The 24272-nt window shown below is 39.0% G+C and overlaps 3 protein-coding genes across 3 annotated transcripts in view; 2 read left to right on the top strand and 1 right to left on the bottom strand.

The window, feature by feature from the left end:
- Nucleotides 1-9466, top strand: part of LOC137967920 (protein FAM117B-like) — a 38913-nt gene extending 29447 nt beyond the window's left edge. Inside the window, exons 4-7 of the mRNA XM_068814518.1 lie at nucleotides 421-516; nucleotides 3119-3334; nucleotides 6612-6991; nucleotides 7962-9466. Coding sequence (XP_068670619.1) covers nucleotides 421-516; nucleotides 3119-3334; nucleotides 6612-6991; nucleotides 7962-8133 — 864 coding nt within the window. The 3' untranslated portion in view covers nucleotides 8134-9466. The remainder of the gene's footprint in view (nucleotides 1-420; nucleotides 517-3118; nucleotides 3335-6611; nucleotides 6992-7961) is intronic.
- A 2175-nt stretch (nucleotides 9467-11641) lies between these two features.
- LOC137967921 (uncharacterized) lies at nucleotides 11642-21181 on the bottom strand. Its single transcript, XM_068814520.1, has 4 exons — nucleotides 20723-21181; nucleotides 17274-17798; nucleotides 16099-16351; nucleotides 11642-13215 (listed from the first exon to the last, which is right to left on the bottom strand). The coding sequence occupies exons 1-4, from the start codon at nucleotides 21021-21023 to the stop codon at nucleotides 13032-13034; spliced, it is 1263 nt and encodes a 420-aa protein (XP_068670621.1). The 5' UTR covers nucleotides 21024-21181; the 3' UTR covers nucleotides 11642-13031.
- A 1599-nt stretch (nucleotides 21182-22780) lies between these two features.
- The window catches only part of LOC137967251 (cobalamin trafficking protein CblD-like), a 12881-nt gene continuing 11389 nt past the window's right edge, over nucleotides 22781-24272 (top strand). The window contains exon 1 of the mRNA XM_068813770.1: nucleotides 22781-22906. Coding sequence (XP_068669871.1) covers nucleotides 22895-22906 — 12 coding nt within the window. The 5' untranslated portion in view covers nucleotides 22781-22894. The remainder of the gene's footprint in view (nucleotides 22907-24272) is intronic.

The following is a 24272-nucleotide window of genomic DNA, read 5'->3' as shown; positions in this document are numbered from 1 at the left end:
AAAGGGGGTCACCAAGTTAATTTTTGAGACATTTGCAACTAAATCCAAAAGTTATGGTATTTTTGCTGGGCTTTCGGTTGCAAGGTTAACTTGTTACATCACAGTAATGATCACATCTTGTTTGGAAATAATCCGTGTTTCATATGGTACTATAACATTGCTGTTATGTGATGCAATGTTGTAGCGTGATTTGATCTAAAGAGTGTCTTCTAAGTGTTAAAACCCTTTGAGCCTCCGTAGAATTTGTTATTCGATTATGCAAATTCTTAGGTACCAGTAACAGTCACTGGAATATCAACATTATTGTGACTTGCTTGTCCAGGTCTCTTGTTCTTGTTTTCAGTTAATGCATGCATTTTGAAGCTCAGTGAAAAATCTGTTAAAAAATGTTTGGTCAAAGTACTGAGTTTTGTTTTTCAGACACCAGATTGGGACGAGAGCGAGGCTGAAGAGAGTTTTGGTGCAAAACAAAAGAGGTCAAACTCTTTAGGCAGTGCTGATCAAAAGATAAAAGAGGCAAGTGTCAGATAAGTTAACACAGCGTTAAAAAATAACCCTGGTGGCACTACCTGAGAGATCTGACTAGTTTTCGGCAGTCCATCTTTGAAATTTATTGAGCTGTTTATCAAAGTAGCCTTGTCACAAATCCATGTGAAACCATAAAACCATACTGTCAGGTCATGTGTACTGTAGGTTTTAATTTTAGTCAATTTTCAAAGTTTGTGGGCTGTGGAAAAATTCTGGAATATTGACAAGTGTGTCAAGGTCATAGCGGAGCTGAAGACTGTTCGCAGATGGTGCACTACTGGAGCACCATGGCTAAGAAAATATGGTAACCTGTGCGAGAAAATTAGGTTTTGGTCACTGTATGACCGTGCAATGTCCACCCCACTATGTGTGCCAATGAAACTGTGATGCAACTCACGTTTTTGGGTGGGAACTCTTGATGTTGGACATCTGTGTTATGGTTAATAGGCCATTTTCAAAATGTCAAATGTTCAGCTTGATAGTGAGGCAGTGAGGACAGAAACAAGAGAAACCTTGGAATAAATGTGGAAAATATTTGCATATCATCCACTTTCCTTTGTCTTCGTCCTTTAAACCTCTCTTTCAAGCTGCGTTTTAATGTTTTAATTGAAAAAGACCTATTGGCTCCTGTCAAAACAAAGTGTCCGCCGACCAGTGTCACATAAGCATATCGTGGGCTCAAGGTTAGAGCTCCTCAAGGTCAGCTCTTTTTTTTTTAATTTACCTCTGACCAGGTGGTAGGTTTTGATTGGAATAAATAACACAGGAGCTCTGCTTTTAGGCTTGGCTAAATCTACATAATTTATGACTCTTTTTGGTAGATAAATTTCTTTCCTTTACAGTTAAAGGGCATCATACAAAACTCTAGTCTGCCATATATGGGCCATATAGGTACCGTATTTACCCGTGTATAAGTCGACCTTTTATGGCCTCAAAAGAAACTCCAAAAATCGCCCTCGACTTATACGTGGGTCAAAGATTTCGAGCCAAGTTCCAGCTAAATAATTTATTCAAAATAAACATCATAATGTGGTCATTGGGCATAACAAACGCAGTGGACGAAATACTTCAAAATGAATGACGAAAGACTTCAAAATGAATGTAATTAAGCAATTCCAGTTGAAATGAAAAAGGATTTGTTTTACTTTAAATGTTGAAGATACTCACAAGCACAAATAGACACTGGAAATTTTCGTTTTCCAAAGGCGGAAAGCTCTAAAAAACCTTCTTGTTTCTTTAAATAAAACTCAATCCTTCAACGGCTTAGTAACCTGGCACAATTCCTCGTGTTTGCGTGCAAGCATGATTGTCACTCGTGTTTCCTGAAAATGCTGGTTGGTAATGATTGTTTTTTATTCTTTATACAAACCTGGATGATTTAAATGCTTTGCAAACTTTGTATTGTTTGGGTTATGAGTTTTGTTTCGTTTGCCATGTGAGAAATTATAAGTCAAGCACCAATTAAACCTTGCACATTTCGCATCGTTTTTGAAGTTATTTTCAAAGATTGACTCCTGCTTTTGTGATGTTGTGCTTATCCTCTAAAGCCCTTTATCCTTGAACAATGAAACAGGTTAGTTTGAGGTTTACATGTTCGATTTTCTGAGAACTTTTTCGAAATTCAAGGACAAAATGCCCGCACATACAACAACCGCTGAACCACAAAACTATTAAGCGCTTGAGGCCCTTAATTGTTTGTGAATCCACAGTTACAGAAATCAAAGAATGCAAGATTAATATCCCATGAACATTTAGCAAAGAAATTAAGAAATTGCTTTTTTTGCCATCAAAAATGGGGGGTCGACTTTGAAGGGTATGGTTTCAAGCAGTTTACTCTAGCATAGGGTATATAAATCAGAGTGTTTGGGTCTAGAATAGGGTATCAATTTTCACGAAACTGATCAGTTGGTTGAAGATTTTGTCAAGACTAAGGAAACCAGGAATTGCTACTCAAAAATATAAAAAAAGGAAATCGGCAAGTTTAAATTTTCACGACTCAGCCTCGACAGCGTTGATAGACGACTATCATAAAATGCTACTGGATATTATTAACTATCAAAAATCAGGATTCATACGGAAATCGGTGGTATTAATACTGGTTAAAATTAAACAATTCATTGTCTTGATAATGCGTATGTAAGCGCTTGGCATTGCTGGACAAGTATAAATAAATCCTTTTTAAGAAAGAAGTGATTGTGGTATAAGGTTTTGTTTTGGCTTTGCTTGAGACTGTGCTAGTGACCTCAGTTTCTGGAAAACAGCTACTCTAGGATAGGAGTGATTTGGGGAGTTTACTATAGGAAAGGGTAGCAAAATCCAGCTGAAATGAGCTCTGGTATAGGCTAAGGGTTCCAGGGTCCCAGCTGCACATCCCCACCCAGAAATTCCTTAAGTACCCCCCCTCCCCCCTACATGTACACTTTATGCTTTATGCAGTTGTTTAAACTATGGAAAGCACTATCCCCTAGGTAAATCACTTTCCATTGAATAAGTCATAGTGAAACCAATGGACAGTGATTTATCTGCTGGATAATGTTATCCACCTTTTCGACACTTGGGGCCTGATCAATAAATGTTTTTGTTTTCACAGAAATTAAAGTATTTGCGAAAGAAAGGTCCGATTTATGGTCGCCAGTCTCCTCTTCATGGTGATCACACAGCCATCCCTCCGAGCAGACTATCTCAATCGATCCCTATATCAATTCCTTTAGCACCAAGATCCTCAGAGGGGCCACAGAAACGGAGCCTAGAGGGCCTCAACTCTGAAATACAAAAAATAGTTTTAACTGATACACAAGTTGAAAGGGTGAGTTTGTGTCATACATGTACGAGTGTGGGTATCTGGTTGACACCGGAACAACTGTACCGTCTATTCTTTCTTTGTGTGTTCTATGCACTGATAATGTCTCAGAATATCTTACGAGTGTGCAACAACTCTAATAAGAATCATGAATATGTACATGTATAATTAATTATTATAAAGACCGGACTCACCTGTACAAAAAAGCAAAACGTTTGTATAAAGAAAACTTTAAAGTAAATACATTGCCTGCGACAAAAGAAAATCGACTGCTTTGGTAAAAATGGCAGCCAGTGTGAGAACTGAAACAACTAAATCAATTTTTGTTTCGTCAAAGAGATCAGTTGCACGTCAACAAACTGAAACACAGAATTCCAATAAAGGAAAAGTTTAATTAACTAGGAACGAAGGACTTTCACTGGCATGAAAAACTGTAATGGAACCAACAAGAAAGTGACACTTGCACTTACCTGCACAATTTATTTAGTTTCAACGGGATTCGAACCCATGACCTCTGCAATGCCTGCCTCTATCAACTGAGCTATGGAGCTACACAGTTGGGAGCAGGTCAATTTGTTGAGCTATTAGGTTCCTGTGAAACACTCATGGGAACCCCCTTTTCAACAGTGTTGAGTTACAATGGAAAGTAATCATTCTACCATGCCTGTGGACCACTAGAAGGGTTTCAATTGGAAATTACCCCAAATTCTATCAATAACATGAGAAACATTCGCACAGAACGTGAGCCTTGGATCGGCAAGGATTTGTTCATGAAAAACAAGAGATGCCTGAATTTAAGTAATTTTGACGGCAATTTTGGTGTACCGCGGTGATTGAGGATGGAGCACATGCATTTTTGAGGCAGCTGCCTGGCAGTCCAGTACTTGGTGTCAGCTGCCTAAAAACATTTGAAGCGTGAAAAGACGACATTTGAAAAGGTCTTTTCGGTCACGACAGATGAAATACATTGCACGCATTTGTACAGAACGAGCCTTAAAAGGGGTGATGTCATGCTATTTTAGTGTCTTTTCAAAACCCAAGATATGTCTTGCCATCAACTGAATTTACTTTCTAAGTACATGTACTTTCTAAGTAAAAAAAGCCAAAATTTTATGATATTAGGTTGTGTTCAAATACCCTAATTTGTGCTCCAGAATGCAAGAAATGCATTCTAAGAGGTTCAAATTTCAAAATTTTTCCCCAGGGGAGGATGCCCCAGAACCCCCAACAAGTTTGTGCCTGCACTAGGTCTACAAAAATGGGCACCAAGCGGAGAATGTTTCATTGTTTCCCTTACAAAACACACAATGAAACAGAGCAGATCAGATCATGTTATTGCAGGTGGCAACTAAAAACCTGGTACAAGCCCTGCATCTTGAAAACTACATTTACCTACCCTATAAGGGCACTGTCATGTGCTAAAATTGCTGTTTATAGGTCAAACCTGGATAAAAATCGAAAGTGTTACTGTATCTGTTACATGTGTACCGCATTCCTGAGAATCCAATGAGAAGATCTAGCCCTAGTTGTTCGAAGGGTGGATAGCGCTATCCACTGGATAACTCAATTGGTTTTGCTAGTGTTTATCTGCTGGATAGGTTTATCCACCTTTTGAATAACCAAGGTCTGAAATATATCTATGACAATTTGTATTTACTTTTTGGCAACTTTCTGAAGACACAGGCAGTGTCTTCAGAATCCATCTCCATCCTCAGATACAATCAACACAGAATCAGTTCAGTTCATTTCAGTGGTTATTGGCAACAAAACTACAGTACTGTTTTGGTCTTCATTGATTCAAAGAAGTCTTTTAGTGTTTTGAAGTTTGACTAAATAGCATGACACTGGCCCTTAGATCCCAGAAAGCAAACTGCATGTGACGAAAAAAATAATCCCACTTTTTTGATCTCTCATCCCAAAAACACTGCTAGTCTAAAATCTGGGTAAAAGTTAAGAATCCGATCCCACCAACGCATCGGTTGACTGTTGGTCGACTGTCGGCCGACGCGTTGGCTGCTGTTTAATCTTATAACGTATGAGATGCGTCGGTGGCGTGTCCGTGACTCATTTGGGCCTTATTGAACTGTTGAAAACCTAAACGTACCTTTTTCAAACTGAACGGAAATGTCTTCGAAGGAAAATAAGAAATTTACTTTTGACCACCATCTTATATTTCGTGATATTAGAACCCAGTTCCCATTACGACAAGTGTTATTAGAACCCAGTTTTCACTCTGGCAAACGCGTTGCCCGAGACTTCATCTTTATCATCTTCCGCATTCCCGACTGAACTAGAGAGACCCTTGTTCATAGTCTCGTCACTTCACATATCCAACCTGGAACTGTCATCTACTCAGATCAATTCACTCCGTACCGGTACATACCACTCAACCAGCTACATGTAGGATATATCCATGTATCAGTAAATCATTCCAAGAACTTTGTGTTGGCCGACGTGTCGGTAGTGTGTTGACCGATGTGTTGGCCGACGCGTTGGTGGGATCGGATTCTTAACTTTTACTAAAATCTGACTTTCTGTTGATGTTGAAAAAGGTTGCATTGGTGGAATTAAGGAACTTTAAGCAAGGTGTCGGAGAATATTAGCGGAATATTTAGTTTTGCCTAATTTTGTTAGGTAGTTTAGCATTTACCATAAGTTTAGCATTGACCATAAGGAACTAAAAAATCCTAAATCCACTTTCCAGTTTTAAAAGCCGAGTTCCTGTCCAATGCAAGGGAATTAATTCAGTGCTTTTTTTTCTGTTACTAACTTGACTTAGGAAATCAATGTGTAAACATTAAGCCATTGACACCTCAAATGCCCTAGGATACCCCAAGTTGAAGAGTAAAATTGTCTGGTGGTAGACATCTGGAGTAAAATGTGTCAAGTCTCACTCCCAGGAGGTCAATGGGGTAAAATTATTTTACACACTGGAAGGAAGTTTACTCTACTTTCTTTGAAGTGTTTCTGACTTTGGCTCTAAATTAATGGGGAATAGTTTTTTCAGTGAGTGATTAACAGAGAAAGCCGAGCTCAACTAGAAGTAAAAAAAGTTTAACAATGGTTAGCAATAGTAAGAAAACCACTCATAGGATATGGCACCTGACTTTAAATAATGGCAACTTGGTACACTAGGATGGACATTGCAGGGAGCATTTTGTGAAAAATGTAATATTATGCTAACATTACAATGGAAGCCATTTTGTGGCCCCTGTAATGATACTAATGTGAAGCAATGTATAACAGGGACATTCCAGTTTAACCAGGAGAATTTTTTTTTCAGCATGTAATGGAACATGTACCAGATGGTCGAAAGGCACCCGTCAGCGAAGTGCTGTCTGGTACTTTTCGCACCTCTGACATCCACACCCAGACACCAGCTGAGAACCATGATGGGCAAGACAGTGGAGGAAGTGGCAACACCAGTAGCAGAAGCCACTCTGCATCACCAACATATCCCATAATTCCAGGGGCATCTGATTCACGTCCATCATCAAGGAGTTCCTTGGGAGGAGCAGCAGAAACTGAAGAGAACTTGTCTCCTGAGATACCTTCTGGACCTAAGTATGCTTCATCACCTAAACCCAATAACTCTTACCTCTTTGCAAGAGAGCCTCCTGATGGTGCTGAAAAGGTGCCATTGCATGTTGAAGATTCAGATAGGTGAGTTTTTTCTTTTTCTATATGACTATTTACACTGTATAATAAGTTTTGATAGAGTGCAGCTCAAAGATAAGCAAACTTTGCATATTTGCTGAAAGATGTGTGAGTTCTTATTGGATGTTAAATGTTCAGGAACACGTGTAGCAAGATGTTGGTTTGTCTCGCCGACATATTAGGCGCTACAGCCTGCGCAAGAAAATTTGTATACAACATCCACGATCACAATCCAGTGCTGTCGTTTTTAATTTTTCTGTGTTAAATACCCATTGTTTTTCTATCATTGTATTTTCCAGTGGCCCTTATTCACGTTGTTATTAATTTTAGTATTCATACTTCCTATTTAGCTATCTTTTATATCACCAACTGGTGGTTCATTTGTATTCGCAACTGATGATGGATGTTGGTCATCCGAAACATGTATTGCAAACTTAAAATTGTGTTTCTTACTTTAAAATTATTTCATGTCTGCTACTAGTTCGCATAATAATATTATAATTATAATTATACAATAGTTCTGTTAGAACGATAAAAACTGTAGCTGTGCCACAACAATAACTGTAACATGTCTCATTCAATAATAATTGTGACATGTTAACTACAGTTATTTACACTATATTAATTTTAATAATTAATCGTAGTTATTATTATCCAAGGTGGCAGTGCCTGTTGAATTTAAAAGGGAAAACAAGGGATTTAAAGGAAATCCCCCTTAGAATGACCAAAAAAATCTATTGTTTTTCTTTGGATTTCAAAACTATGTTAACTTAACACTAAGTGACCAACGTTTTAAGCCTTGATTTGAAAAAGACATGTTTATTTTAACTGGAATTTTCCTATTTAATGGTCTGTTATTACTAACTTATATCTAACAGAGCTGGATTGAGGGAAAAAATGATGTCAAAGGATATCACAGGGGCACTTCAGAAGTGATGAAATAAAAAAGAAACGAGTTGTTGTTTCTTACTTTTAGGGATAGATCCTCCTTGCCTCTTGGGCCGGATAAGTCAAAGGTCAAGATCATTAACATAAGTGCAAGATCGGCATTTTCAGCTTTCTCTGCACTGCCCTCCTTACCCAAGATGGCAGTTACCTCTCCAGCTACAGCTAGTCAGCAACTGTCACAACTGGAAGCCTCTCAGTAGTTCTCTGATCTGTAAGAGGATCATGGCGTTGGGAAATCCCAGGCAAGCTGCTGTGATGTAGCATAGGGTCAAACTATGCACATGTATTAACCTAAAGAACTTCAGAAACTGGCCAAGGTCCCACTCTGACTTGATGTAGTGCATTATTATTTTGTTAGTGCTAAATGGGATACTACATGTACAGTAGCAGTGAACATGGGCAGAGATCAAAACCTTTTTTGTAAATCTGCTTTTAATGTTGCCGTGATTGATTGTAAGTAGTAACTACTTCAATTTCAAACAACTCGACACTGCTTCAGCACCATTGTAAACAGCTCCAGTGGGACCTCGACCAATGCAGCAACTGTATGCCTGACTTTACGTAAACGACAATTTGGGTTAGTTTGAACAGTGAAGCATTTATTTAGTGCTGCCATAGGGTTGTTTATAATGATAATATTGTTTAAGACCTTTCAATGTTTTGCATGCAATGTTGCTAATATCATTAGTACTTGCATAGTCAAGGAATGTGCTCATCAAGAAAATGATTGTTCCAAGATTCAAATAACCAAAATAGTAGAAGTTGTATATTTTGTATGACCATGATCTTTAGGTTAATGGGTATTGTTGCCATGTTGTGCCTTTCCGAACTGGCATTGGGTTGTATTTTTTTGCTCCTTGAGTCAGTGAAAGCAGTTATAAAATACTATTATTGTATGTCCTTGTTGATTGGTTATGTTATTCAAAATTTATAGGTCTGTCTTTTACAGTGCATTTTTGTTCAGATTAATACATGGAGCACCAGAAAAGGCTTTTTAAGTCTGTAATGTAGGTCTGGAGTGCTTCTTATGTGTGGTTGAGTCTGGTTACAAGAAAGCAACAAGCAGAAAGGCTACAATAGTACTCTGACACATTGTGAACTACAATGTTTACTTCAAGATGAAGAAAAATGATTTAACACTGTGATATTAAAATACTATGAAAATTAATATACTTCATTAATTTAACAAATTTGTGAAATCAGCCGAGCTCTGCATTTTGGCGCATGCAAGTCGATGGATTTCAGAAACAAATGATGAGCCTCTCTTACTGCTTTTCAGGAACTAGTCTCGTCGCACACTGTAATGTATTGTATCTTGTATCATTTTCATGACCCTTGGTATCAATATTGTATTATTGGCATATGTGTCCTTGCAGTTTATCCAGATTTCTAAGTTGTCACCTACCTCATTAAGAACAAGGCAGGTTCTTAAAGGGGCTAGGTCACCCTATTTCTGGGCATTTTCAGCACAGATCGAATGGTCATAGAATTAACTAAAATACCAAAATAACTGTTCAAAACTATAGAAGAACTCTAACAAAACACAGGGAAGCCAAGAAGGCACGTGGATGGACAAAACTGGAGAGGATTGAAATGGATTGAATTTGGGTAAATTTGAAAAACGTCGGCCCACCTTTTTTCAAATTTATATCAGTCTATGTCAAAATGTCATTTACAAAGCTTGAAAATCATTCTCAGTTGTTATGTGGCCGTGATTTTGCAAATGAAAGACTCTTGCTCTGCCAATTTGACGTTTAGAGCTCATAATTAACAAAATTAAACAAAATTACCTAAAATAGCGTGACCTAGCCCCCTTTAAATGCAGGTTTGTTCTGTAACGGACCAAAAAGGTGTGATGGGTGTCAAGAACTTGCAGTTCAAAGAAACAGTTGGAATGATTGTTCGATTTGAATAACAACTTTGTGATTAGTTTTGTGGAAGCTTTGCTCTTGGAACTCATGGTCCTAGAGGTTTTTCTTCAGCCCTGAAGTGGCAAGAAAGAGAAAATCCTCTGGTTACCTCGGACTTTAAAATCCTTTTCATGTAGATGCCAGCTGTCAAATTACAAAAGGGACCAATGCCAACTTGGCAATCATGCGTCCTCCAGGTATTGCCAATCAAATGGACCAATCATATTGATATGCATGTTTTTAAAAATATCAACCAATCCAAGCCTGAGGGTCGGATTCTGACCCTGGCATCTGCATGAAAGTGAGATTGAAGTCTAAGGTAACCAGAGGTTTTTCTTTTCCTTTGTGGCTCTCTCTCTGCTCAAGAAAAATCTCTGGGACCAGGGCATCTTTGAACAAGCAAGAGACAGATTTTTTTTTTGGTTAAGAATAATCACAAATCATCATTTTTGCATCAGGTGAATGTCTGAGCATTCCCAATTTTAGTTCTAAGACAAGCTGTCTTTTAAGCGAGGGTGATGTGGTAACAGGTTAGAGCACCAGGAGATGTCAGCTTACTGTATCAAGATGTACAATTTATTATTTGGTTATTGTATGAACAGAGTGTATATCATATTTACAAATATTAAGATTTAAGTTAAGGAGAAAACTTAATTACCACAATAAGCAGTTTAGGAATTTTATATAAAAAAGAAGCTATTGGTACTTGTCATTGATCTAATTCTTTAATGTATACTGCAAGTCAGATTGTAAATATTTTATGGATTAAGATTACTATTATGATACTTGTATATTTTTACACTTAAAAAAACGTCCTAATGTTGTAGATTTATTGGATGGTAAAGACCGTTTCAGCCATTTTGTACTGAGATGAGCAAATACCTCTTTATCACTGATACTCTTTTGATGTTCTGGTCATTTTCTAGTTCATGTAATTTGATGTAATTCTATACAGTAAGGGAATTCCAACAAGGGTGTCATCTGGAGGTCACTTTCTAGTTTCTTGAGCGAATCACTAATGGTAGAGATGATTGATGCAAGGCTAAAGTTACTTAGCAACTCGGAATGTGTTAGTGTCAGCTGGTTTAAGGGGAAAGTTGCTGGCCCTTGCTGCAGCTTAGTACTCTTTCATTGTCAATGCTACAAGTTTATGCATTAAGGGTGCCATAGTTATGACGATGTTAGTTAACAGTGACTTTAGTCTATTCAGGATGAATTGTCACCAAAAAAGATAAACTTTGTACTGGGTAGACTAACGTTTGTGGCTGAAGAGCAGAGCTTGGAAGGCTCTAATTTATTGATAACAGAGAAACTCTTAATTCCTCTTGAAATACTGTAATGTCAAGGTAGGCCAGATATAATTTTTACTCTAAAGATGAAGGTATTTTTCCGTGGTCAAGTCTTGTGGCTTCTTTGCTGGCTTTAGATCACGAAGTATTTGTGTTGAATGGCAGTAAAGATTTGGATGTTAAATAATATCAGGGAATTTTTGCTGGCTGAGTGGCAAACCTGACAGAGGTTTCTGTTTTTGGTTTTTGCCAACAAATGAAAGTTGAGTGTTTTGCTTGTTTCACTATATCCTTGCAAGTAAAAGGATTTCTTGATTCTGTTCTGACGTCGGTCTACTTTACATGAACTGGCTGGTTCAGTCCGTGAGTACATCATTACTTTGACAATGACTGAGGGCTCTTTTCAAGACCTTGTCCAAAATGGTGATGTTGTATTACCTATTCTAATTAGAGTGAACAGTTGACCCAAGCAGAGCTAAATCTTAAGTGGAACCCTTCTGGGACTCTGAAGTATTTATTGATATATTTATTAGGAGAATATCTGATATTTAATGGTGATCAAGTGAAATCCTTTCAAAGTAACCGCTGAGTGAAACAGCATAACGTTAAGTGACGTGCAACTACAGTAGTACTGAGCATTTTTACATTTTTCATTCATTTTTCCTCTCATTTCAGTTCTTGAGATAGTTGGTTATTGACCATTAAAATTTTTTCTGTTCCCATAATGGAATACTTTTTTTGAGGGTTGTTTAAATGAAAACAATACATGTTAATTACTCTTGGGACTGTATCATGCTTCACGGAACTGGATATTTGTGAAAATTCCAAATTTTGAAGTCTTGTTCCAACATTTAATGGGCATCTTGATGTGATAGAAGTCCTTATATTTTTTTCGATGTATCCTCCCTTCATGATAAGAAATTTTATTTTATTTCCATGAAGTCAAGCTAATTCAAACATTCAAATTGAACAGTCAACTTTTTACGCCACTTGTTTTAAAAATGAAACTTTTTCTTGACAATTTTAAGGGGAAATTTCTTTTTTTTTTTTTTTTAGCTTTCTTTCCGTCTAATTCAGTTAGCTTTTTCTTTTAGATTGAACATACTTTCTGCTCACCAGTTTGGACAAGTGTCTTTGATATTATTCTTAACATCCCAATGTTTGCCAGTGAATATATTGCCTTATTTATTATGGTACATTATACAGCATTTGTTACATAAACAAGACTTGTTTGAGTTGTTTTGTCTTGGGATATTTTGAGAAACTCCCTGTATAGAGGGTAATTTTCCAATAATATTGATAAGTGAAACGATGATTGCTTACAATGGTTATAATAATTATTCACATCAAAACAAGTGCTCTTAGTATTTTAGGAGGGCATTTCCCAGCTCGTACTTTTTGCTACACTCTTGTATTACCTTCCTTGTATTCTTATTGATGCATACTCAGTACAAATAAAAATGAACTGGAAAAGAAAAAGACTAATTCTTCTTATCTACGTTTTCTTAAAAAGACATTTCTTGAAAGCAACCACAATAATTACTGCAGAAATGTGTCAGAAATGTCTTGAAATTATGCTGTCAGCTCAAAACATTGAATCACTGGTCAAGAATTATAGCCTGCAGGTATCCAGGCATGCAACAGGAAACCAATGTCAAAACACTTGGGACACTTTTCCTTTTTTGTTTTAAGAAAATGACAGTACCACTGACCCTGAGAAATGTTCGGCCTTCGAGGTCAACAAACAGTGTTGTGTTGTGTGTCAAGGGGAGTAGTGAAGAAATCTCACAAGGCTGTAGTTGTGAGTGCATGGGAATTGTGTGTCACCAAATGTTTTGTGCAGGCTGTTCAATCTGAGTTTAAATTGTCATCACTATTATTATTGATATCGTCTTGAAATCAAATCAGATTATTTATATTAGAAGTGTACTCCACCAAATGATCATAATTCCACTCGTCATACCATCTGCAACTTCCTTGTTCATACTCATCACATGACACTCTGGGTTGATTGGCATGGCGCTGTGGTAATCTTGGCTCTTGAGGACGTTTCCCAAGTGATGGGAAGTTGTGATAGTAATACCTGTTAGGAAACAGATATAGTTGGCCAGCGAGCATGCATAGATGGTAAAGGGAAGGGGGGGAGGTGGGGGGACTCATCTTTCACTATACTACCTCACCCCAGAAAGACCAAGGTGGTTTGCTAACTGTTAGTTCCCAATAGACTAACAACCCAAACCTTTACAAAAATGCTAACCTTAGATCTTGTCGTTATCTAAAGCATAGTGTTTAGGCCTAAGGTTAGCATTTTTGTTAAAGTGGTACTACGATCAAAAAAAAAAATTTTTTTTTTCTTTGGATTTCAAAACTATGTTAACTAAACACTAACTAACCCAAGTTTTAAGTTCTGATTTTAAAAAGACACCTGTTTATTTTAACTGGAATTTTCTTATTTATTGGTCCACCATTACTAACTTTAAAATCTTGAGAGAGCTGGGTCGAGTAGAAAATGATATCAAAGACTCACTAGTTTAAGAATGCAATGCGTGTGTACGCGGCCGAATTAATATGCAGCAAGGGAGTTTCGGGCTTTCAGACTTTTAAACCCGTGTTTTGCATTATGTAATAAATTGCGTTTACACGCTGAAATTTTAAGCTAGTGAGTAAATGACGTGATTTTCTCTAGATCCAACCCTCTGAGGTCCAATCGGCCACTTTTGAACGTGAGTAATGGCGGACCGTGAAATCCAAAACTTACACTCAAAATAAACAGCCTTTGGATAAAACTCAAAGCTCAAAATTTTGCCAGTTAGGTAGTAAGCAAACACGCTTTCAAAATCTGAAGAAAAAAAGGTAATGATTTTTTGATCATAGTACCACTTTAAGGTCTGGGTTGTTTCAGCTATTGAACCCTTCACACCCTACTCCTCACCCCCCCCCCCTTCCCCACCCCTCACGCCCTTTTCCCCACCCCTGGAATAGTCATACCCAATTGAGGACAGGGAAATTTGGGAGTACCTGGAGATAAAGCTCTCAGAGGAGAGTAGAGACCCAACAAACTCAACCCACAGGTTACACCATATCTACAATACTCATCACAAATCATTGAAACAGACACTGTTTCTCTCGAATTTTCTGGAAAAATCCTGAGATTTCTACTTCACACTGTTTTCTCCACTGAAATGTGCCTTCTCCCTCCCCAATGTTGAGCCACGCGTGTTTTGAAGCACTGAGACCACTGTGATACCCAAATCAACATTGGGGAAGAGGAAACAGACACAAGTGTTTCAAGATTTTTGATGAGTATTGTAGGAATTGAACCTAGGCCACATATCTATAGACTCATATATCATTAAAAATATAGTGGCATCCCCGTCTCAAAGAGGCGATCGTTAGCGCTGGGGATTTGTCTTGATTTGTATGACTGTGTAACGCGATCCTGGCGTGGCAGTCTCTATTACAGGTGGTGCAGATGTGCCTTGCTGCACGTTCTTTCCTTGCGGCTCTCTTGCATGTAGCCTGGAGCCTAGAGCCTCCCATGCACTGGTGTGGATTAGTGCAGATCACAAGTCTTGCTTGATGACGTCCTTGCAGTGCAGCAGCAGTCAACCCATGCTATGGATGCCCTCCCAAAGTTCTCCATAAAGGATTTCTCTTGGCAGGCGGTCAGGCTCCATGCGATGTGCATGGCTGAGCCATTGAAGGCGTCGCTGAATGAGCAGTGATGGTATGCTCAGTGAGCCAGCGTGCTCCAGGACCTTGGTGTTGGTGACTCTGTCCTGCCACCTGATGTGCAGCAGGCGCTGAAGGCAGTGAAGGTGGAATCTGTTGAGTCGCTGCTCTTCTCTGGCATAGGTCGTCCACGACTCGCTACCATACAGGAGAGTTGACAGGACACAAGCTTGGTAGACGCACATCTTGGTCCTTTCGCTCAACTGGTCATTGCCCCACACTTGCTTGTTGAGTTTGGCCATGACAGCAGCTGCTTTGGCGATCCTGAAGCTGATCTGAGCATCGAGCGAAGTCGAGCTTGAAACGGTGGAGCCCAAGTAGGTGAAGGTGTCCACAACCTCCAGCTCTGTGTTGTCGATGGTGATGACTGGGGGGGACTCAGCACCTTGTGCCAGGATGTTGGTCTTCCTGAGGCTGATCGTTAGCCCAAACTCCTTGCAGGCGTGGGGCAGCTTGTCTATGAGATGTTGGAGGCCCTCGTTGCTGTGGGATGTTAAAGCAGCGTCATCTGCAAACAGCAGCTCCCGCATAGGAAATCGCAAAATGCAAGAGCAAGTTCATATGATTTTTTTTATTACACTCAACAAAATCACTTAATTGCTGTGTTTCCATAGCAACTTCCATATTGCACTCTATAACCTCCTTATGCATTCGTCATTGACCAACCAGAAACGCGATACTTTGTTGAAGTATAGGAAATCATATGAATACAAGTACAAGTGCATTTCGTGATTTAAGGGAACGAGTGATGTTTTGAAAGTTCTCAAAAAATCACTAATTCATGAGCTAGTTCATACATTTTTTATTTATTATATACTCAACAAAATCACAAAATTGCTTTTTTTCCATAGCACCCTATAACCTCTTGCACTCTATAACTTATTTATGCATTTGTGATTGACCAATCAGAAACACAATATTTTTTGTATGTAACATGAGTGGTCACATTGAACAACAACGTTCCCAATGGGTTCTACATAATTCATATGTGGATGTCATTCTCACATTTTTTCAATCTTTGCCATGTATATTTATTGTCCATATAATAAAAAGAAAATAACGTGTTAGCTCGAAGATGTGAATTTTATATTCTCGTGGCAAGAACATAAAATTCATATCTTAATTGCCACCATGTAATCCTCTCTTTATGAGCTAGTATATAATATATTCAACTAAACAGGGCCTAAATTTGTGAAGTGTTAAAATTATAGGTGATCTATGTGCTACTTCTTACCATCTTTGTATGATGAACTTCTGTCCTTTAACAACCTTCGCTGCATTGTGAAGAGATGTCAGATCACATTCTCCTTTAGAATTCATACTGTTCCATATCAGAGCAAGTCCTTTACGTGGTTTTACACTGATTCCCAACTGTGGAAACTTGGTTTCTCCACCTTCTTCTACATCCTTCAAGTAAACCAGGACAGTAGCAAAGCGGTCTCGTTTGTCACTGTGGTTGACGATGCAATCAGTGTGATTCTTGTATCCTGAAAACAACCTCAAAGTGAGTGTTTAAAATTATAATTATTACTAACAGTTAAACAATACCAATACTAAATTAATTAATGAACACGACTTACACAGGCAACTTTATTGCAAGATAAAAGTTGAAAGATACCAGTATTCCTCTGTATTTTTTTCTATAGATTGATAACAATCACATCAACAGAGGGTGGTCTGTCCATGCCTCAAATTGATAATAATTATTATAAATAATAATAATAATAATAATAATAATAATAATAATAATAATAATAATAATAATCAATCAATCAATCAATCAATCAGAAGTTGCTCAGAACTTGTTGCAGAGGAAGAATCCATAGTGGTTAAGGGGAATGCGCTTGAAATCCACTACTCCACGAGGCCTGTAAAACTCTGCAAAGTACGAGGATCCCTATTCATAAGAGAAATCAATAGTTTCAGTTGCTAATTGCTTAACTGAAACCCGGAAAATCTTGGAGTATGTGTGCAGAGGTGTGCAGAGAGCTTTAACGGCTTGTGAGTACTTCTTGTTGTAATCAGTATCATAAGGAAGTGTCAGTACTCCTGGTTGGTCATGCACAGTCAGTTCAAGCACAGGGGTACTAACAGCCCAACATCTCGACTCTCCAGGATGTCAAGGAATGTTCTCAGTGACTTCCTTTGATTCCTGCAAATGTGGAAGGGCTCCCTGAGTTGAGGCTCCGCAGAAGGCACATCTTTATGCCTAAAACAGTTACAAGCAAGTTGTGGCAGGTACAAAACACAGGTCACAGGTCATTGTTTTACCAAGAATATAGAAAGTATCCTAGACATTCATAAAAGCTAACCTCAGGCGTAAAAACTCTGTATTGGTAAAACAATGACCTGTGACCTATGTTTTGTACCCAGCAAGCAAGTTGCCTTATGCTTAAACTTACAACTTACCAACATTTTGTGGGTATGAAGTTATTTGAAACTTTCCTCCATTTTCAAGCTTAAGTCCTGTTGCTCTTTGTATCCTTTCAGCAAATATTGTGGAGAATTTGCTCTCCCCAGGGTAAAATGCTGTACTAAAACTCCATGTAAAGTACGCTTGTAGTTGAGTTGAAAATGTCTCATTGACACATGTTGTTCCCTCAGTAAAATCATTTTGTGATACCTTGATTTTTAGCTTTGCATCTTTCAAGTATTCACGGAAAGACTTGATACCATCAAAACATATGATTGGTCCCTGCTTGTTAAGTTGTGACACATGCTTTTGGTGGACAATGACAAGATTCTGGCACTCGTGGTCACTGAGAAAATTCTCCACTACATATGCGTTGACATAACTCTCAAAACGTTCATGCCTCAGCTCTTGAATTTTCATCTCATGATTATTTTCTTTAATGTTTTTCATCGTTAACCTGCTCTGTACAGAAAGCTTGAAATTTCGTAACTCTTTGGGAAGATAACTTTCTTGTGTTACAGCTACAAAATGTAGATAGCAGAAAATAAAAATGATATTGCATTGACATACCACTGTCAACCAGATTGAGTGACTTACAAGTATGCATTAAATGGACCAGGGCAAAGGGGACACCAACTGAAGACAATAGTTAAGTCTGTTGAAATATAAGTGCTACACGGCCAACGTTTGTGAAAACGTAACCCTTTCTTGTACTTGTACATGTTCATTGCCGTGACTTTAACATCTTCAGTTCCCACGGCCTGCTCCCGTCTGTAGCTCAGTTGGTAGAGCAGCGGTGATCTAACCCGAAGGTCCTGGGTTCACTTCACTTCACACTCTAATCAGCCAAGTCTGTTGAAATAGATCTTACTGTCTACCACAGGATTTACTGACTTATTTGTCCAGAAATGCAAGTAATTAGATCCACACCCCTTATTTTCTAGTGAAAATTTCCCTTTTTTAGGCTTTTTTTTTTTTGACTGGCATGACTATTCTGGGGGTGGGGTAGGGGGTGAGGGGTAGGGGGTGGGGGAAGGGGGTGTAGGATACAATAGCTGAAACAACCCAAACCTTTACAAAAATGCTAACCTTAAGCCTAAACACTACGCTTTAGATAATGACTAGGCCTAAGGTTAGCATTTTTGTGAAGGTTTGGGTTGTTTCAGCTATGGTAACCTCAACCCCTACCCCCACCCCTTACCCCTCAACTCCTACCCCCACCCCTGGAATAGTCATGCTACTTTTTCTCTTCTTGATACCCTGATTCTGTTGTACTGCATTGTGCGGAACATGCTCACTTATGTTTAGAAATGCAAGGAATTAGATCATGCAAAGTAACCCAAATTTGACATCCAACATGAAGTATCCCTTTAATTTTAAGCATTTGCTACCTATTTCCAACAATAAGATAAGAGTAAATGAAACTTGCTATACTTACTTGAGGAGCAGCATTTGGGGACTTGAGTTTACCCAAAACTAGAAAACCCTCTGATTGGTGGTGTGGCCCATTGCCCCGGGGGAGGGGGGGGGGGAACTCGATGTATCCCTGGTTGGGGAGGTGCGGCGCGGCCCCTCATACCCTGACCCTGTTTAAGACAAATATCGCTGATTTTCCTACCCATTTTAAGACAGAATTCCGATTTTTGATACCCTGTTTAAGACATTTAACCCAGTTTAAGACAAAAATTGATAAATCGATACCCTGATTAAGACAAAAATGCTAAATTCGATACCCTGTTCACGACAAAAATCCTGAAAACCATACCCTGGCTGGCCGCACGTCCCCATTAAGCCCTTATAAGGGAGTACCCCCCCCCCCCCTCCCTGGGCCCATTGCCTTCTGAGATCCAGGGATCCCGGGTTCAAGACACGTCCTGGCCAACTGGCTGAATTTGTTCCTGGTAGTCCCTGGTTCAACCTCTCAGCTGCACTTGTAAATAGCCAACTGGTGTGCCTCCGGCTAGTTGAGATTCTTAACAGTTGTTGTTGAATGTTCTGTTCTGTTGTGATTGTGTTTTATTGACCCTGAAAAGCCCCTAGGGGAAGTGGTCAACTAAGTATGTATCTTAATTATCTTATGTACTTCATGAACGGAAGTGGTTTTTCGTTTCAGCAGACGTTACTGGGGGAGGAACTTGTGACAAAGCCCAAGAACGTCTGCGTGGGAGGCTACATCAGATGTGGATTAGTTTCCCCACTCCTCTCTAAGAGGGTTTTCTCCAGATACCCCAATTGTCCACTCTCACCAATGTGATTTTGATTTCATTTGATATATGGTCTCCCCTGATAAAAGAGCACACATTCTTAACTCAATAAGCATATCAAGACTTAAAGTTATTACAGTAACTGTCATCATTGTCATTATCATCATCTTCATTATCATCATCATTGCTGTCGTCATCATGATGATTATTATGATCTTCTATGAAAGCAGAAGGGTGTCTAAACCATTATAATAAGATCAGGCCACTGTAAGAATTTTCAAAAGGTGGATTAAGGGCTATCCACTGAATGAATGTAAGGTAGATAGGTCAGAAAATTATATAAAACCAATAATTATTATTGATCAGATATCAGCTGAATATAGTGATCCAGAGGATCATAAGTTCTATCCATTTTTCACATAATTGAGGCTTAAAGGCTACCTGATAATATCACTTTTAGCAACATTGCAGACTATGCACCTGTGAATTGTTGCAAATAGAGTGACAATTTGTTCCTCTGCAATAAAGCAGAGGCAGGTCCAGGGAAGGGGTTGCAACCCCCCCCCCACCCCATCCTCCTTTGAGTAGCATTTTTTTCCAGTTTCTAATTCATGCCCTAACAATGCTTTTAAGTCTCAGAAATGCTGAAAATGGCATTTTAGATGGAAAATCGGAAAAAAAGAAAGATACTAAGCAGTACAATCCCCTTTCAGAAATTCCTGGATCTGCATCTGTAAAGCCAATAATGCCCTTAGTGATGGAGTAAAATATCAATTAAAGTAAATATTATTATGCTGGTGTTGATCAAACGATGGTCAAACGATGGATAGCGCTATCGGCCTGATAAATCGAGGATAAGTCATAGCGACACCAATTGCGCTATCCAATGGATGGTAATTTATCCAGTGGATTTTGAACAACTGGGGCGAGAGATTATTAATTTGTGAAGGGAATAATTATTCATACGCGCATTGGTCTCAATAGCTCTGGGAAGAGAAGGCGCCCGCGAACGAGGAAACAGTTGCTGAGGTAGCAACGTGTTTCTCAACAAATTCAGAAACAATGAGCGAGACATTGTTAAAAACACTGATTTGATAGTATGGACCGTGATTGGGTGCTGAGTCTCTAACGATCTGGCAAGATTTTGCCTTCATCACTAAGTGGATTTTATAGAACATGGTGGTTTGAGACTCTTTCGTAGCCCGTTTCGCCGTGAGTTTGATATCATTTGTACGTCCTACCTTCTGTCGTCAAACGTTTACCCCCACCATTATCCTGGGCAGAGGCTTTCTGTTCATTTAACTTCCCTTTTCGCAAAGCCTTGTTTTTAAGCCTAACTTGAAACGCGGGGACAATGAGCGAAACAGCTAAAATTGCTCCGATGACTGTACAAATGGTAAAAATGACGACAATCCATTTTCGCGACGTCTCCTCCTGGAATTGACAGGGATGTTTCTTCGCAAGTTTTGAAGCGCGTGTAGTTGCATTGTTGGTGTTTTCGCTACCCCTCTTGCCAGCTTTACGACCGACGGCCTTCGTCATGTTGATAGAGAAGCTGGCGTTTAACACGTTAATCCATTTTAGTGAAAATGAAAAACAATTAGATCTTTTGATTCGACAAAGGGAAAGATCGACATCTGTGCAGCTGTGTGTACATACAAAGTTTGTTGTTTGTCACGAAATAATAAAAGGAATGTCACGCAATCGGGAAGTGGGGCTTTAATCTACTTCAGAGTGAAACGATTTCTGAGTGTCTCATTAATACAAATACGGCATCGTTAAGTAAAGTATTAAATAAAAGAAAACACTGCCTTCTGTCACTAAAAGCCTCTGGCATGTCGCATGGCACGACCTTAAAGCTATGGAGGTATATCTATGACAAAATTCAATGGTCAGAATGAAATAAAATCGTCCAAATCATGAATGCATCAATCCAAAGCTGAATGGCAACAAGCCGATTCCGTAAATGGCCATCGCGGAAAAAGGCATAAAGCAGGGAGGCATAACGCAAACAGCCATAACGCAAAAAGGCTTAATGCAAAGAGGCATAACGTAAAGAGGAATAACGCAAAGAGGCATAACGCAAAAAGGCATAACGCAGAAAGGCATAACGCAAAATAGCCATAACGCAGAGGCATAACGCAAAGGCCGTTGGAAGAATGGAGACTAGCTGTGTACGCCGTAAATAGATTCAGCTCTAAAAAAAAACGTCAGTCGATTGCTCAAGGGAAAGAACATATAATCGCCATCGAACTTTTTCTTCCTGTTTAGGTTATGCCTCTGCGTTATGACTGTGCGTTATGCTTTAATGCGCTACGGTCATTTGCGTTATGCGTCTGCGTGATGCCTATTTGCGTTATGCCTATTCTCGTTAGGGCTATTTGCGTGATGCTTATTTGCGTTATGGCTGTTTGCGTTATGGCTATTTGCGTTATGCCTTTTTGCATTATGCCTCTTTGCATTATACCTTTTTGCGTTTGGCTGTTTGCGTTATGGTTTTTTGCGTTATGCATCTTTCCGTGATGGCCATTGGCCTTGTTGCCATTCAGCTTTGGATTGATGCATTCATGATTTGGACGATTTTATTTCAAATTTTGTCATAGATATACCTCCATATCCCCAAACCACTGGGCACAACGCAAGGAAAAGTAACACAACACAATTGACGTTGTCATACCCTTTCCTGCGTGTTCACCCCGCCCTCGCCCATCATTCTTTTTTGTGTTTTTCATTAAAAACCTTTTTCAAGGGAAAAATTACTGCTTATTGAAGTAATTACAGTATTGACGATAAACATGAAAAATATCTTTGGAAGTAACAGATTGGCCGAGGGCATGCAGTGCAGCTCAAGAAATTATCGGAGGATGTTGAATGTAACCTAAGAAGTTTAGAATCTTTATACTAAGATTCTCAGTTGAGGATGACACTAGGGAAGTTTGGTGACAAGAGGGGGGGGCAAGGATCTCATGGATATACCCACCACGAGTCCGACACGTTAAATTATTACCGTATTCATATTCCCTTTATTCAGTAATCCATATTCATTTACCTTTGTCTATAGCCATTTACCTTCATCTATATGCATTTATCATCATCCATATGAATCTACCTTCCTCAGACGGTCCAGGTCGCTCGTGTCACGCACTCTTCTCCCTCTCCCTCTCCCGTCGGGAAAGGGAGATGGAGAAGAGTGCGTGACACGAGCGACCTTCGACCGTCTCGGAATCAGGCGACCTTCGAGCTACATTGCGTGACCATTCTGTAGTTCGAGTACCCTTTGCATCATGGGTAAATTTCATGATCAAGTAATGTAATTGAGTCACGTCTTCAACGGAGTCGACCGTCGAGCCGGAACTTTATTTACGTTCGACAAAATCGAATAGGTACCCAAGTTCGAGACTTTCAGAAACACCATGGCCACTAAGGTAAATCTTCTCTTTAATGTATACGACATTTTTGCCATTAATTGTGAAATGGCAAGCTTTTGACGAGAAAAATGAGGATTGGTTAAACTTATAAATCTCAACCAGGAATTATACACGAAGCGTCATAAACTTTTATTCAAACACGAATTCAAAAGCAATACTATAGCTTCTTCTTTGAGACGTTGATATTTTCTTTCATTTAAACGTTGATTAACCCTTGAAAAGCTTTAATTATGGCAAATTGGCCCATGCAACGGGTGCCATATTGAATAACACCTTCACTAGTACCTCCTCCTCAAAGAAATGTTTAGCATGCATTTACTTAACAGCAATAATACATCCTTACATACAAGAATTAACATTGTTTTGATCTGTTATTATTTCCTGCGGTTACTCTATGCTGCTTTCCGATTGGCGGACAGTTCGCGCGTGTAGTTAAATAAAACATAGATTAACCATAGGGAAGATATCGTTGATGTCACCCATTGTCATTAACCCATTACTCCGAGCGGTTCCCCATTGACGAGTAAAATCGTCTGGCGTTAGACGGAGTAAAATACTAAGTCTAGCCGGTTTAGGCTGGTTTGGACATCAAAGGGTTAATGTGCCAACCAGAGCCTCCTTGGCTGTCGAAACAAAGGGTCTTTTGTTCCTATGGTTGACACATTTGAATAACAAAAGCAATGTTTGTAAACAGGTATCATCCGTATAGGACTTGGCTCTGGAACTGTCATGGGAGATTCTTTTCTTCTTTTTTATGTTTCTACGGTAATTTCCCGTGGGCAGTCTCACTGTGGGTAATGGGGTTACATACGAAACACGGACTTCCCTTGGGTGACAGTTTCCCATAGGTAAATGGTCTAGTGGAACAGCAACTAATAAGTGTCTAGGAGTCCTTTGCAGGATCTTTGCCGTGCCCACCAAGCTTGCTTTTTGGAGTGAATCAGTCCTTCGAGATAATCCCATCTTCCTAACCCAGGCCTTCAAATGCTTTTTCACTGACCCAAGTGCTCCAATGATAAATAGGATAATGGATGCATTCTTACAGTTCTTTTCAACCTCCATACTTAGATCTTGGTAGTGATTGTTCTTTTCTAGTTTTTTTTCTACTATCCATGTGTCAAAGGACATGCCACATCAATAGTTAGTATTACTTGGGTATTATTATAATTTATATAAAAAAAAATTGTTTTGTTTGCTCAACTTCCTCCTTTGCCGTGTTAGAGGTTCCCAGAAAGTGGAAAAACCAGCTTCAATTTGATGTGCGCTCGAGCAAGGAAAGCAAATGGGTTTAATTCCCAGGTAATGATGTCACAGACAACTTTGCATTGGGGTAGTTCTTTGAAAACAGTGATGCAAAGTAGTT

This window comes from Montipora foliosa, chromosome 8, assembly GCF_036669935.1.
Source record: "Montipora foliosa isolate CH-2021 chromosome 8, ASM3666993v2, whole genome shotgun sequence".
NCBI lineage: Eukaryota > Metazoa > Cnidaria > Anthozoa > Scleractinia > Acroporidae > Montipora > Montipora foliosa.
This window is presented reverse-complemented; position numbering and strand designations above follow the sequence as displayed.

What these genes read in the sequence shown, in the direction of transcription:
- LOC137967921 (XM_068814520.1), bottom strand. Translation starts at nt 21,023, where the DNA reads ATGACGAAGGCCGTCGGTCGTAAAGCTGGCAAGAGGGGTAGCGAAAAC. An exon ending in TAAACGTTTGACGACAGAAG is followed by an intron (nt 17,799 to 20,722) that starts GTAGGACGTACA and finishes TACATTTTGTAG; the next exon opens with CTGTAACACAAGAAAGTTAT. An exon ending in TTCATACCCACAAAATGTTG is followed by an intron (nt 16,352 to 17,273) that starts GTAAGTTGTAAG and finishes GGTTGTTTTCAG; the next exon opens with GATACAAGAATCACACTGAT.